Source organism: Silurus aristotelis, assembly GCF_946808225.1.
Source record: "Silurus aristotelis genome assembly, chromosome: 26".
In the NCBI taxonomy this organism is placed as follows: domain Eukaryota; kingdom Metazoa; phylum Chordata; class Actinopteri; order Siluriformes; family Siluridae; genus Silurus; species Silurus aristotelis.
This window is the reverse complement of record NC_139599.1, coordinates 16,921,743-16,936,742: the sequence shown is the minus strand read 5'-3', so window position 1 is coordinate 16,936,742 and position 15,000 is coordinate 16,921,743. Positions and strand designations below refer to the sequence as shown.

Genomic DNA, 15,000 nt, shown 5'->3' with positions numbered 1-15,000 from the left:
AGTTTGATTTTTTTTACTAGAGCTTGGACCCCTAAGTAGGTCCTCCTGTAGACGTTCCCCAGAACCTGCTTTGGAGAACCAGGGTTCTGAGCAGCTCCCCATGCGTTGTCAACGTGTAGGTCTTTGACCCCACAAGGAGGTCATGAGCGATTCCCTGTCGTGTTAGTCGAGGTTAAATGTGTGATGAAGGCATGAGATTTAGAACCCTCTCATCACGCCATTCCACCGCCCACCCCCCACCCCACCACAACAACCCAAACAATCCCAATAACAACCCCCCACCCAACCCCACCCCACCCCAGCAAGCATTCGGTGTCAATTCGGGGGCATGACGTCGTGTGTTGTGTAACGTTTATGTGTGTGTGTGTGTGTGTGTGTGTGTGTGTGTGTGTGTGTGTGTGTGTGTGTGTGTGTGTGTTTGTGTTCTCCTGCGGTGATGTTTTTCATTACAAACTTTGCAAACTATTTAGGTCACCGAGAAAAGCAAACAAGATCCACCAGGGCGGAGAGGATGATGATCTGCTGTTAGAGTAAAGTGTGTTTAATCAGAGTCGCCATGGTTACAGGATCTACTGAACTCGGGACGAAACGGACGGAAAGTAGATTAACAAACAAACAAACAAACAAACAAACATTGTTAAAGCAAGTAATAATTATAGAAAGGCGCGCGTGCTACTTGAAATGTCATATAAATATATATAAATGTCCAAATTTGCTCCCAAACTTTTGAGAAATAAAACAATTTTTAAAAAAGCATTAAACTCTCAAACATACGCGCGCGCGCGCGCGCGCACACACGCACAAGCACGCACATTGCGAAAACGAGATACTGTAGTTTTTCGCGCACGTGAAAACACGGCTGCGCGTTAAAACACACGCACGCACACACACACACACACACACACGCTCACAGTGCAATACTTACCGGTGCTCGAGACGAGCCGATCCTCGGACTCACACACACTCTTACACGCTCACACACACACCGGAGCGTCTGACCTGTTCCAAGTTACATAACCGGCACCGTTTCTGCGCGCGACTTGGCTTTTTCACTTCTCTTTCCACGGTTGACTTTTTCTTCTTTTTCTTTTTTTTCTTCTTTATAATTGCACCCGGGGCTCACAGACACGCGCACCTGTCGTCCATACGCGCAAAAATCTAATAAATAAATAAGACCGAGTGGTGTGTGTGTGTGTGTGTATGTGTGTGTGTGTGTATATATCTGTGTGTGTGTGTGTCCCGCGATTCACCGGGTACGGAGTCACGGGAGCGCGCACGACTGGCCACGCGCGCAGGCCAGGTCGAGTGAAACACGCGCGCGCGCTCTCGGGTGTCATCGGCGGAGAATGGCGGACAGCGTCACTGTGTGGAAACCGGGTGCGCGAGCCAAGCGCGCCGTTATCGCGTCACGCGAATCACGAGCGCAGTAGCAGGTTCACGGTGCATACATATTATAAACTATTAAACAATAAAGAAGTGAAAATCACAATCACACAAATTGTGGGTGGGAAGAGAACGAAATCACTACTCCGATCTGGAGTTTTAATGAAACTTTATTTTACAAATAAAAAAAGGAAAAAGAAAGAAAAAAAAACGTTACAACTATTCGGTCGATTGACAGGTCGGTGTTATTGCGTCATTAAATATAGGAACCAATCCAATCCAACATTTAAATGCAGAAAACGCATGCAGAATAGAGGGGGCGGGGCATATATTTCCAATCCGCACTCGCTTGGCTGTTAGTCCGGCCCCTTTTCCTTAAAAGGCAAACACCAATTATATTATCATACGAGGTTAAACCCGTTACATCACTGACAGAACTGTGTGTTCACAATGTTCTAATGCAGTGCAGATCTGTGTGTGTGTGTGTGTGTGTGTGTGTGTGTGTGTGTGTGTGTGTGTGTGTGTGTGTGTGTAAAGACAGCTAATCTGGATTAGCCCCTGCAAATATAGAAGGCCGCTCTCGTCTTGTCCTCTCAGTGGATATGTCGATTTCGAGGGCAAGCAAGACAGGCTGGTCTCCATGGCGATGGTCGCTAACCGGTGAATCACGCGAGGTTACCGTGGAACGATCCAAATACAGGAAGTGGATGTGTTCCAAATGAGGAAGTGGCATCAAACAACATTTATTAGCGCACACACACAGAGGTTAAATAGTTACTTCTGCAGTTCTGTCTCAGTGTAAAACACACACACACACACACACACACACACACACACACACACACACACACACACACACACACATTATTTTTAGCTAGCCTGTTATTTGGACTTGTTGTGGATGGCAGGCAGGGTGTTGTGTTTTAAGTCACTTGGGCTGGAAGTTAAGCAGATAAAACCTCTGGTTCTGTAACCGGTTATTGACACTCACTGTAGCGTGGCAGAACAATTCAATTTTGTTCACACTGCAAAAAAAATATAATAATTTATTCTATGTTTGAACTGGTTCATTACTTTTTCTGTTTCTTTGCCTTTTTTCAAACTTGTATCTGATTTCTTTCTCTGCTCTTGTTTAAGATACTGATTTCGAGTTGCATTCAGATTTGAATTCAGATTCTTAAGTGCCATTTGAATAAAAACTCAGATTCTAGTTCCCAGATTCAGCAACATTGAATTCAGACTCAGGTTTAGATATTCTGGTTCCAGTTCAGAGCCAATATTCAGAATCGGGGTAAAATTCAGATTCTGGTTTATATGCTGAAAACATTTCCAAGTCCAATTTTAGATTCCATTTCAGATCCAGATTCTGACTCAAATTCTTGTCTTTATGCTGATTAATTTTTAGAGTTAGATTCAAGTTCCAATCCGGATTCCAATCTTGATTGTGATTCAGATTTAGGTTACAAATAAAATCCAGATTCTAAAACAGTTTTGGGTTTTAATTTGTATACTGAAGACAAACATGATCCAGCAAATTCAGATTCTGTTTTTCTTTAAACCCAATTAAGTTCAGATACAGATCTAGATTATTTCGTTCGTCATTTTGATCATCATATTCTAATTCTGACTCAGATATAAATGCATATTCTTTATTTTGATTCGGATTCAGATAACAACACACATATTCAAAATGTAAATTTTTCTTATTGTGTCTGATTTGAACCTGAATCTGATTTCTTTTCTCAGCTATCATTTAAGAAACTGATACAGATTTTGGTTCAGACGTTGATTTAGATTTAGGTAGCAATTCAGATTTCGGTTCTAAGATTCATCAGGATTTAATTCGGATTCAGGATTTGATTTCTGTTCCTATTCTGGTTCCAGTTGAAATTCTGATTCGGGGTAAAATTGAGATTCCAGTTTATATGCTGAAAAACAATTCCAAATCCAAACGATCCTGATCCAGCTGCCAATTCAGATTCAGTATTTTTGTAGCCTGATTCAGACTATTTCTTGTTCAGATCCAGATTATTATTAATTATTTTTTTTAGATCTTTCAAGATGTTTATAATTTTAGATTAAAAAATCAGATTCTGCTTCATCTTCATATTAATTTTCACATTCTAATTCTGATTCAGATCTAAATTCGGATTCTTCATGTCGATTTGGATCTGAACAAACCTATTCCGGGTTTTTAATTTCAGCCTGTTTTACATTCCACTGATTCAGATTTACCGTCCGATTCACTTTACAAGTCTTTTATTTTTCCTTCATCTTTTAAATCAGACTAAAATCCAGATTCTTAACTGCTGGATTGGATTCTGGATTTACACTTAGGTTTCTAGATTCAGATTAATTCCAGCTCTTGATGATATTCAGCCTCAGATATGGGTGTTAATAATAATAATTAATGGTGTGTGTGTGTTTGTGTGTGTGTGTTTCCATCTCCATAATAAACTATCCAACTGTTCTACTCTGAATACACCCCACTGGTTTACACTGGATTTTGTAAGCAGAGGATGTTATGAAGGTGTTTTGTTTTGTGTGTGTGTGTGTGTGTGTGTGTGTGTGTGTGTGTGTGTGGTCCTGACCTTTCCATGGTGATGTATTTTTTGGGGCTGCAGTGACAGAAACACACAAAACACAGGAAATGAGAGTAAAGCTGCATTACACAATGTCCACTTATGTCACGTGTGTGTGTGTGTGTGTGTGTGTGTGTGTGTGTGTGTTAGGGTGAGTCATACAAAGGAAATAGTAGATTATGCTGTTTCAGGAGCACACCCTATTGCTGGGTACCGAGTGCTACATGAATTGCAGACACACAAGTGAGCGTCTTCTCATCCTACACAACGTCACCATGCTGTACATCCCAAGCTGCTTTTCAGCTCAGTACGCGGCACAGAGAAGTTATTCGAGTCCCTGTCTGCTCTGGTTGTTCTCTCTTGCTGTCGTCGACGTTTGTGAATTGACGTGAACGTTAATCGAAGCTCTTGACCCGTGTCTAGATGATGTTGCGTGTTCTAATGCTGAAACGCTGCTAATTGGCTGAATGGATACTTGCGTTTCCACAGGCCACGCCTCTTTTTAATGACTCGCTGTTACAACCGTTTCTCTTTCGATAACTTTGAGGACAAATACGTGCAGTTACGAGATTAATACGCGATCACGTGATTTCAAAAACGCTTGAACGCATGAAGTCGTACAAACAAATACACGAAATCACATGCGACAAAATATAACGTGACGGGTAAAGTCGAACGTGAGAAGAGCTTGGTGTTGAATCCAGCTCCATATGAGGAATCCTGTGTGTGTGTGTGTGTAGACATTGAGGTGATGTGGATGGAATGCAGACACCCGCAGAAAAGGACGGAACGCAGAGAACACGGCGGAATTCCGACCTGAATTCCGAGACATGCGCTCAGAATTTCCACACCGACCACTTTCTTTCTTTTTCCGTCCTCCCTCGTTCTTTCTCTCTGCTCCGTTTTCTATCAGCACTCATTTCTTCTCTCTGCACGTTCTCCAACTTCTTAGGTATTTTTTCCAGTCATATGTGGTTCCTCCCCAGAACGCAGTAACATGAACTTTTTCCTTCACTTCAACTTCGAGACCCGAATCTGTAAGACAACGGTGCACAAAGCCAGCTCCATGAAGATCTGGAGAAGACCAGGCCTCCTCACCTCACCTACAGCAGGACCAAACAACTAAAATCCTTGTGCTAAATGAATCTGAAGAGATTTAGTGGAAGATCTTCCCTGAAGAGTGGAGAGTATTAGAACAGCAAACGGACTCAACATGGAACCGTATGTTCAAAAAGAAGCACAGAGCAACCAGGTCAGGTGTCCACAAATTTACTGTATCAATATTTAAATATATATAATATTAGGAAATGTGTATTGTCAGGAACATCAGGACTAAAGAATAAATACAAGGAACTTTTCTGGAACGGTTTTTGTTACAGCTTTAATGTGTTTTTTTCAAACACTAAATGTTTCAATTAAATACACATAAAAAACTGATTTATTTTAGGACAAACATCTACAGAGCCCCTGAAAGGACATTTGCAAAAACAAACAAACAAATAAATAAAATTATTGTGTTACTTGCTGGTTGTCGTTAATTAAATAGAATCTTGTGGAAATGATCCTGTTTTTGTGGGAATTTTCTCTCATTTGGTTATTTATTTATTTATCGGTTGCGAATCAGGAGCTCCGAAAAGTGTGTACATAAAGTTGTTATAATGACATTCTGCACAGGTCGAAGGAGAAACAGAAAGTGTCACAGGAAGGGGACACCGGATGGGGACACAGGAAGGGGACAAAGGAAGGGGACACCGGATGGGGACACAGGAAGGGGACAAAGGAAGGGGACAAAGGAAGGGGACAAAGGAAGGGGACAAAGGAAGGGGACAAAGGAAGGGGACAAAGGAAGGGGACTTGTAAATAAGTGTTCAGTAAATTACAGGAGGAAAACATCTGGTTTTGAAGTAGGATAAAGTGTGTGTGTGTACGTTTGAGGGCGGAGTGTGTATAAGGGTATGTATGGTAGATTGTAAGGATGTGAGTTTGCGTTTCAGTGTGTGTATCAGTGTAAGTGTGTGTGTGTGTGTGTGTGTGTGTGTGTGTAAAAGAAAAAGCTGCTACTCTGAGATCAGGTGTGTTACTGCGAGGTTTATTTCCACTGAACACTTCAGCATCACACACACCGTCGTTCCAAAAGGTTCCGGAGGAGAAACCTGTGTGTTTGATATTTCGTGTTGAGAAATGAGAAGGTTCCCCACACACTGAAGCAAAGTTAGAAACATTAACGGATTCTCGGCTGGTTCCTCTGGGGGACGCTTCAGCAGGTTCGTATGTAAAACCCATGAGGGTAAAAAAAATGACGACAGGAACTTACTGGACAATTCACCTTCTGAAACCGGTCCTAATCTAAGTTCTACTGGGAACCTCGAGGCTTTCACCAGAGGAACCCTTTAAACGTTCTACCACACACACACACACACACACACTCCTCAGGCCCCGTGGTGACCTCTGAGCTCACCTTGTGTACAGAACACGTCTTTTCACTGCATCACATCTCTCCTGTGTGTTTCATCCGTCTCTCTCTCTCTCTCTCTCTTTCTTTCTTTTTTCTTCTTAAACCTCTCTCTCTCTCTCTCTACCTCTCCTAATCCGATTTCCTCTCCCTCAGTCCTGCTTTCCTTCCCTCGTCTGCCGCGGTCCCTCGTTCCAGGCCACGTAAACGAACAGCGCCAGGACCACGTGCACGGCCACCACGGCCAAGATGGCAGCGTAGAAGTAGCTGTCGCTGCTCGAGTAACCCAGAGACCCTGAGAACGATGGAGCAAGAGAAAAGAGAAAGGGGTTATTGTTTCCATAGCAACAGCTCCACGAATACTCGACGTCATCCCAAATCAGATGTCAAAGCGTTGAAAATATTTATATACATATATAATAATTCCAAACTAATTTCTTAATTGCTCATGGAATAGTTATGGAAGGAGTCTCCAGTGTCAGAAGATGAAGCAGTAACGCAGGAACACAAACCTTCGAATAAGTATTTTTTGGAAGCGAAGTAGAGGCCGATGGGGAGCGTGACCATCAGGATGGTGAAGAACAGCAACGTCTTCAGGACGGATAATAACGATCCATCATTCCTGGTGAAGAAAGAGAAGAGATAAGAACGTTCCAGAAACACATTCAGCAGGGGGTTCCAAACGTTTGTACACCAAGGACCAGTTTGGTGTTTGAAACTACATATATTTATACAGGGTGGTGCAGGGAAAGGGGACATTTTGGGACCAGAGGAACCTCCAGAGGAACCTCCAGAGGAACCTCCAGAGGAACCTCCAGAGGAACCTCCAGAGGAACCTCCAGAGGAACCTCCAGAGGAACCATATTGAGGTTTATGAATTGAATAAAATATTAGATCGGTATTTTTTTTTTTATTAAAGCCCGTATGTATCAGGCGCGTGCACATGACGGTGTTAACTTCCTCCACGGAGTTTCCTCCACTTACGTTTCTTCCTCATTTCCCCTCTAAACGCAAAATATTTTCTCCAAGAGAATATAATAAAAGGTTATAACATTTTCCTTTCAATCAAATACTTTATTCCTCCGAATAATCCGCTCTTTATTGATTCACAGAACCGCTGCTAACATGCTAAGCTAATAATAATAATAATACATTAATAAATAGTGAATGTATATTTACCCCCTGCTGTCGGTTAATTCGCCGGGTCTGGACGCCTGGTCATAACTCTGCATCTTTACTTTAATACAGAAAATGCAAAAATAAAGGAGGAAATGATTTAACGCGGATCTGCGCAGTGTAGTGTTACTGAAAGGAGAGGACAAGTACTTCCGGGTTTCGTCACATGACTTCACCGACGTGAGTCATGTGACGGTGTGATATTTACATGCTACCAGTAGAGGGAGACGGAAGCTGTGTATGGATGGATGGATGGATGGACTAGCCCTAAATAACCATAAATATATCCATTCCAAAAAAAGAAAAAGATCCTGAATGAATTTATTCATAAATAAAAGAAAGAAGTAAGAAATAAATCATTAATAAAAGAAAATAAGTTAAAAAGGAAGAATTGATAAAGGAAAGAAAGAATGGACTAATGAATGGATTAAAGAATATATGAAAAAAGGGAAGAAAGAAAGAAAGAAAGAAAGAAATAGAGAAAGAAAGAAAGAAAGAAAGAAAGAAAGAAAGAAAGAAAGAAAGAAAGAAAGAAAGAAAGAAAGAAAGAAAGAAAGAAAGAAAGAATAAAAAACATAAAGAAAGAAAAAACATATGAATGAATAAAAAAGAAAAAAGAAAGAAAAAAATAATCAATTCATTGATTAATAAACATATGAAAGAAAGAATGAACTAATGAATAAAATAATAAAAAAGAAAGAAAAAACATGAATGAATAAAAGAATAAAAAGGAAGTAAGAAAAAAAGAAGAAAGGATCAGTTAATCGATTAATGAACATATGAAAGAAAGAATAAATGAATTAATAAAATGATAAAAAAAAAGAAAGAAGGAAATAAAAAAATTAAAATTAAATGAATAAATAAAATTATTAAAAAAAGAAAGAAAGAAAGAAAGAAAGAAAGAAAGAAAGAAAGAAAGAAAGAAAGAAAGAAAACATAATTAATAACTGAATAAATAAATGAATAAAATCATACTGTTTTTATCTTCCACTATTTTAAATTTCTGCTTATTTTTTTAAAAACCACACTGATTTGGGTTAAAATGACATTTTTATACAGGTTATTTACAAAATGTACATAATCATGTAAATATAAAAACATTATTAAAACATCAGTTTGTACAGAACGAGTGCAGGAAGCTGGAGATATAAATAAATGCTCAGTTTATAATCCTTTTGCTCACGAGAGCGAAAGTCAGCTGGTCTTCAGAACAAGTTTCCTGAGATTCAGATGCCTCAGGGACTTTTATTATTTGTTTAACATTTTATCAACACATTTTCTTATTATCCGATAAGCCAAGTTTCCTTCAGACCTACTCTCCATTTCTCTCCAATGTGGCTTGAGGAGGCGCACGTAGGTCCCATGACCTAACTGTTTATGTTAGCATTAGCAGTATTAGCATCAGATAGTGAGGGAACACCACAACAGACAGCTCACATGTTAGCCATCGTGGTGCGGTTGAGTATTCAAGAGAAACATGAAACGATGATAGAAAACGTCATATTTTGGAACAAAAATGAAGAGAAAAAAAAGCTGAGGTGAAAACATTCTCAAATCTTGTGGTGTAACTGCATCTGGATTAGCATGGGATCTCGGAAACACGTTTAGTGTAAACTCTGCTGCTCTAAGACCATATAAAGACTATAAGGCTATAAGCTCTGCCAATTAGCTTGGCGGGTTGTTTTGTATGCTAACATTTTATTTGTGTGTGTTTTAAACATGTGACTCGAGGATCTTCTGTGTGTCTGTGACTAAATTATCAGCGTCCATCCTCAACATGTCACCAGTTTTATACTAAATATCCCTCATCATGCATACTGTCCTATTTATGATATGTAGTCCCGCCCCTTAGCCTTTGATTGGTTTGTTAGGTTAGATGTAATTCTGGTTCTGCTAAGTTTAACTTCTCCATTCATGATCAAGATGTGCAGACAAACCACACCCTCCATTGACATACAGTCCAACACCTATTAACATCTGTGTGTTTACACTTTAGTTTTTAATCATTTCCAAGAAGTCGCAAGCCGCTTCGGTCCACGTCAATTCCACCTGCCGTTTATTTCTTTTCCGAATTCCTTAAAATGTCGCCACAACGACTAAAAATGCCTCATCATTTTGTGCCTGACGCAAAAACAGCGTTTTCAAATGAGCATGTCTGTGATTTCATAACGGACAGCAAGTTAGAACAAAGAGCAAACATGAGATTATGCATGAAACTGGGCAAATTTCCCACTGAGACCTTTAACATACGGTGATGCTGCAACGAATCTTTCGAGGTTTTCGAGTTTTGAGCAGCACACGCGCTTTAAGAGTCTAAGAACATTACTGGAAGACGACAAGAGATCAGGAACCTCTGAAAATGTCGAAACCATGCGGCAACTCGTTCATGATGATAGTCGGAAAACAATCCACATGATCGCACTCGCCAGATATGGCTCCTGTGGGCTCCTCCCTCTTTCCGAAGATGAAGATCCAGCTCCAAGGTCACCATTTTGACATCGTTGCGGAAATCCAGCGCAAAGAGCAGAAGGTGCTTGACAGGCTTTGAAAAGAAGACTTCCAGGACACATTCCAGAAGATGCAGGAACACTGTGAGCACTGTATTTCCGTGCAAGGGGACTATTTTGAGTGGCTGACTTAAGTTGTGCATCAAAGTTTCTTTTCTATTTTTAATATTTAAGCTACTCCTTACTCCTGGTGAGGGGGTTATGCTCCACCTTCTCGCAAATAAGCCTCCACCAGCAGGTTGTTGGTCACGGCAGGGGATTTCTTGCTCCTGATGGCCTCCGTGTTGCATCGGGAATCATTAGGAAACAGAGCTCTTGGTGCGCAAAGTGAGACGAGGATCTGCTTGTACTCGCGGCGGAAGTTTTGGTTGAGAAGACCGTAGACGGCAGCGTTCAAGCAGCTGTTAAAATACGCCAGGAAGTAGCTGGCCACATAGAGCCACTCGGGCACTTTCGGAGCAACGTTGACCGGATCCAGCGCCACAGCCAGGCCGATGAAGTTCAGCGGTGCCCAGCACACAGCAAAAAGCACGAACACCACGAACATGGTCAGAAAGTGGCGCAGGTCAGCAGCCCGTGCCCAGGGTCTGGGCCGCACGCGACCTTTGACCCTGATCACCAGCATCCAGATTTGCAGGTAACAGTAGGACACGATGGCTAGTGGGATCATGAAGTGGACGAGCACCACGGACGCTGTGTACGAAGAGCTGACGGTCTGCGTAAACGTGCAGGAGAAAACCCGGTGGTCGTAGGTCAGCGAGCCGAGCAGGAAGTTGGGCACTGTTGCTATGGCACTCAGGACCCACGTGAGACTCACACACAGACAAGTGTTCCGACACGTGTAGAAGCGTTCGTAGCGCAGCGTGTGGAAGATGTAGCAGTAGCGATTGATGGCGATAGCTGTGATGTTGAATACAGAGCCGATGACACCAAGGCCCAGAACAAAGCCGCTCAGCTGGCACTGCACCGCATCCAGCGTCCAACCTCCGTGGAATATAGCGAGCAGGGCAAGCGGATATGGGTACAGCGCCACCACCAGGTCAGCCACAGAAAGGCTCACCACAAAGATATTACCTGGCAAGAAACAAGGAAAAGATCTAATGTTAAGTATTGTCAAAGTATTAAAATGGAAATAAAGGACGGATCCCAATCTTCTTTTTTTCTTTGTTTATCTAGAATTTGTGAAACATATTTTATATTACAGGTACGAGGTGGTATTAAAACGTTTCAAGACTAATGGTGCTAACTGATGCTATTCTGACCACGTGCGTTACCACGTCTGTGATTTCACGCCATGATGAGCAAATGTGAAATTCTGCATAAGATAAGAGTGGCACGTGCACTTCTAAAGCAGAAGAACATCACTGGAAGTTGACCAGAGATCATGTAGGCCTTCAATGAGCTCAACTTGTGCATGATAATCGTCGGAGAACAATCCACATGATCTCACTTCCACACCTACTCCTCAGATTTGGCTCCTGCGGACGTTGCCCTCTTTTCGAAGAAGAAGATGCAGCTCAAAGGTCATGGTTTTGACACCATTGCCGAGATCCAGCACGAATCGCACAAAATTCTTGATACGCTTTGAAAAGAAGATTTTCAGGACACATTCCAGAAGAATGCTGGGAAAACTGTATTGCTGTGCAGATGATAGTGTGTAAATAATGTAGTTTCCTGTAAACAGAGCTCTTTTCCAAACTTTATGATACCAACTCATATTCATCATTATTAGACAATTGAAAAAGTCCATATGGATGAATGGTATTAGCTAAAGCGTTATCAAGGATTTTGAAGAACAACCAAGGGTTTCTGTTTCACAGAAGGTTCTAAAGAACCCGTATCTATCAAAAGAACGTGAGAAATCCACAGGTTGGTAGGAAGAAATGAGTAAATGTCAATTCCCTGTGAAAGCTTTGGTATCGTTTTGTGTTTCTGGTAATAACCAGATTATAACCCTGATAATCTAATGTTCTATAAGAAATGAATAAGTGTAAGATATATCTTGTAGAGCTTCACTGATTGTGAACTCCACGGTGGGAAACCAGTAAGTTTGGGTCAGACCCCTTTTCTGTGTGGGTTTTAGCTTTGCTGTTTTCGCAAGTGCACCTAAATCACGAACTGAGTATACATACGCCTGCGGTGTGTTCGGAATTACACCCATCTCCTGACTTTTCCCTCCACATTCTCACACACCAGGATCTATAATAACCCTAGTCTTTGCCATGAGTTTTGGTGCCAGCAGCTTCCTGATCAGATGCTGTTACTCAGAAAAAGCATGCTGTGTTGATTTGGGGGCCGCAGGGATCTGAATTGATGCATGCATAAGAATGAGGACTGTTGTGTCTCTCTCTCTCTGTAAATGCTTTGGGAGGCAGGAGGAATGAGGATGGTCATTGAGAACATAGTGTGCTTTATAGCCCATTTATTTGGCTCAGTGAGGTGTGGCATATGGCTAGGAGAATATATACCTTTATTCATCCCACTTAATAGAAATTTCTATTAATTACATGGCTACATGTCTAGGTGTTGTGCAGCATGTTTTGAATGTCACTGATCACCCTCTTCTGCATGATCTCCCTAGTTGAGATCCCCCAAAAAAGTCCTGACTAACCAGAATATTACGTTCATGTCATGGACATTGCAAACGCCTAATGACTTATGTAATGGTTTTAATTGATTAACACCAATGTTTAGCATCCACACGCAGGTGAATGGTCTGGTGGAGTGGTTTAGGACCCTAAGAGACTGCACTTCAAATATACCACCTCAATCTTTCCAAACTGTAGAGAAGGATGGGTCTGTGACTTTAAAGGATATTGGACAATTCACCCTTCTCCCCATGGAGATCATTTCTTATTACCGCTTTAAGACAATGTCCACTGTTAAAAGCTCTGTACAAATAAAAATCTCATTGAGTTGAATTGAATTTAATACACACCCAGAAACACACCAGTTGCCAAGTTGCATGGGGAAGTTCCTAATGTGTTATTTTTTTTTTTTTTTTATGTACCTGATCACAGATTAATTTATGGGTCAGTTTTTCGTTTGGACTTTAGAATTGTAAATTACTGAGTATGTCCCATGTCTCACGTGTTTAATCAGATACCTAAATGTCAATATAATAAGAATGTGGCCTTTTCCATTTGGTTCAGTTGTTTGGAAGCCATGTCTCCTGGACTTAATCATTTCACCCGCACAATGCACATGCTCTTCTGTTTTTATGATCATTGGATTGTGGAGATGAGCAGGACTCATGGCAAACACAGAGACGTGTGCACTTGGACAGGTAGTAGTACAGTATCTGGGCTTCTACTTGGGCCATGGCAGGTGTTTCTAAAAATTGAGACAATAGTGGTTTTCCTGAGACCCAAAGTCAAAAAAGAACCCATGCAAGTGAGGATATAGTCCACAGGAGGCAGCTCAGACCAGCAGGTAATGCCTGGTGATTCTCACCTGTGTCTAATTATTTACAGACAGACTACTTATAGGTGTCTTATTGTGCTTTTAGAGTCCTGGTGAGTAACTGGTGAGAAAGAGGGAGATATGGCTTCTTATTGTGATACACACGCCTCAGAGCTCGTACACGAAGCATGGAATGAATAAATGCAGGCCTGGAGCTCACCCGAGTCTTTTTCCACACCCTCACAATGGTTTTCTATATTCAATAATATCTTTGTCTTCACTATGAGTTTGCAGCAGCTTCCTGATCAGATGCTGTTATCTAAAGCACGCTGTGTTTTTTTGGGTCCTGAGTGGATACACGGATAATAAAAAGTACTGTTGTCTCTCGTTTACTGCTCTGGGCGAGAGAAAATGATGGGTATCGTGCCCTCGATCTCAATGACAAGCACCAAGACAAGGCTGAGAGAGGACATGGAGCAAGTGTGGGGTAAAATGTATCATGAGTTCATGAGCTCGTTCTCTTTGGTGAATTCTGTTTCTGATTCTGAGCTGTGTAACTTTAAACCTGTTGGAGAAAAATAAATGTACAAATGAACAATTTTGTTGCTTTATTTCTACAAAATGATTTTCACCTTTCTTTATCATCAAGATTTCATTCAGGATTACATCCATGTTTAGAATTCGTGACAGCGATTTCTTTCTTATAGTTTACTTTTACATCTATGGCATTTGCTAGACGCCCTTATCCAGAGTGACTTACATCTTATCCCATTCATACAACTGAGCAGATTCGGGGTTAAGGGCCTTGCTCAGGGGCCCAGGAGTGGTAGCTTGGCGTGGTTGGGATTTGAACTCATACCAAACCAAATTAGACCTTGGATAGTCGTCCTTGGGTTTGGATAGACATGAGAAAACCTTCCTCAGAAAAAAAGAGGTCTTGGAGACAAACATCAGAATACTTCCTTGGGATCTAAAGTTTTGGGAAAACTTCTTCAAGATAGATGGCACTGAGGCTGGAAAGACTCTTTTGAAACTCTCTGAACAGGCTCTGTCAAGGTTGTTCAGACCTTGAAGAAACTTAAGTCAAATGAATTTGGGATTGGAAAGGGTTCACTGAGATTAGACAGGCTTTGGAAAAACCTTTGTTAGACGTTTGTTCAATAAGGACAGTAATTTATTGTGTAGACATAATAATAATATTATTTATCAACTATAAATTATACTAAACTACTACCTTTCTAAATGGTGATACCTTGCTGACCTTTGAGGTGCCATTTGACAGAAACTTGATCTTCAGCTCTTCTGCTGTCATTAAATCTCAGATGGCTGACAAATATCAGAGCTTGTCCCTCACACTGTGGCCTGATGAGCGAGGAATTGATTTCTGAAATAGATTTTCTCAGTGTTGAACTGGGTTTTAGCTGGATTGGGTTTTTGCTCCAAGTCCTTAATTAATTGATTTTAAAATGCATTCCACTCTTTTTGTTTTACTGTAGTA

The 15,000-nt window shown here is 41.1% G+C and overlaps 3 protein-coding genes and 1 long non-coding RNA gene across 4 annotated transcripts in view; 1 reads left to right on the top strand and 3 right to left on the bottom strand.

The window, feature by feature from the left end:
* The window catches only part of npas2 (neuronal PAS domain protein 2), a 31,708-nt gene extending 30,173 nt beyond the window's left edge, over window positions 1–1,535 (bottom strand). Inside the window, exon 1 of the mRNA XM_083530927.1 lies at window positions 926–1,535. The gene's annotated coding sequence lies outside the window, so the exon portion shown is untranslated. The remainder of the gene's footprint in view (window positions 1–925) is intronic.
* Window positions 1,536–5,137: 3,602 nt separating this feature from the next.
* LOC310720451 lies at window positions 5,138–5,995 on the top strand. Its single transcript, XR_014531736.1, has 2 exons — window positions 5,138–5,889; window positions 5,948–5,995. It is a non-coding gene; the product is annotated as an uncharacterized lncRNA (long non-coding RNA).
* A 38-nt stretch (window positions 5,996–6,033) lies between these two features.
* Window positions 6,034–7,771, bottom strand: vma21 (vacuolar ATPase assembly factor VMA21). The gene is made up of 3 exons (XM_083531014.1): window positions 7,597–7,771; window positions 6,930–7,039; window positions 6,034–6,712 (listed from the first exon to the last, which is right to left on the bottom strand). The coding sequence occupies exons 1-3, from the start codon at window positions 7,647–7,649 to the stop codon at window positions 6,570–6,572; spliced, it is 306 nt and encodes a 101-aa protein (XP_083387140.1). The 5' UTR covers window positions 7,650–7,771; the 3' UTR covers window positions 6,034–6,569.
* Window positions 7,772–10,250: 2,479 nt separating this feature from the next.
* Window positions 10,251–15,000, bottom strand: part of mtnr1c (melatonin receptor 1C) — a gene marked incomplete at its 5' end in the record, with an annotated part of 6,388 nt that continues 1,638 nt past the window's right edge. Inside the window, one exon of the mRNA XM_083531432.1 lies at window positions 10,251–11,174. Within this exon, the coding sequence (XP_083387558.1) occupies window positions 10,300–11,174 (875 nt within the window). The 3' untranslated portion in view covers window positions 10,251–10,299. The remainder of the gene's footprint in view (window positions 11,175–15,000) is intronic.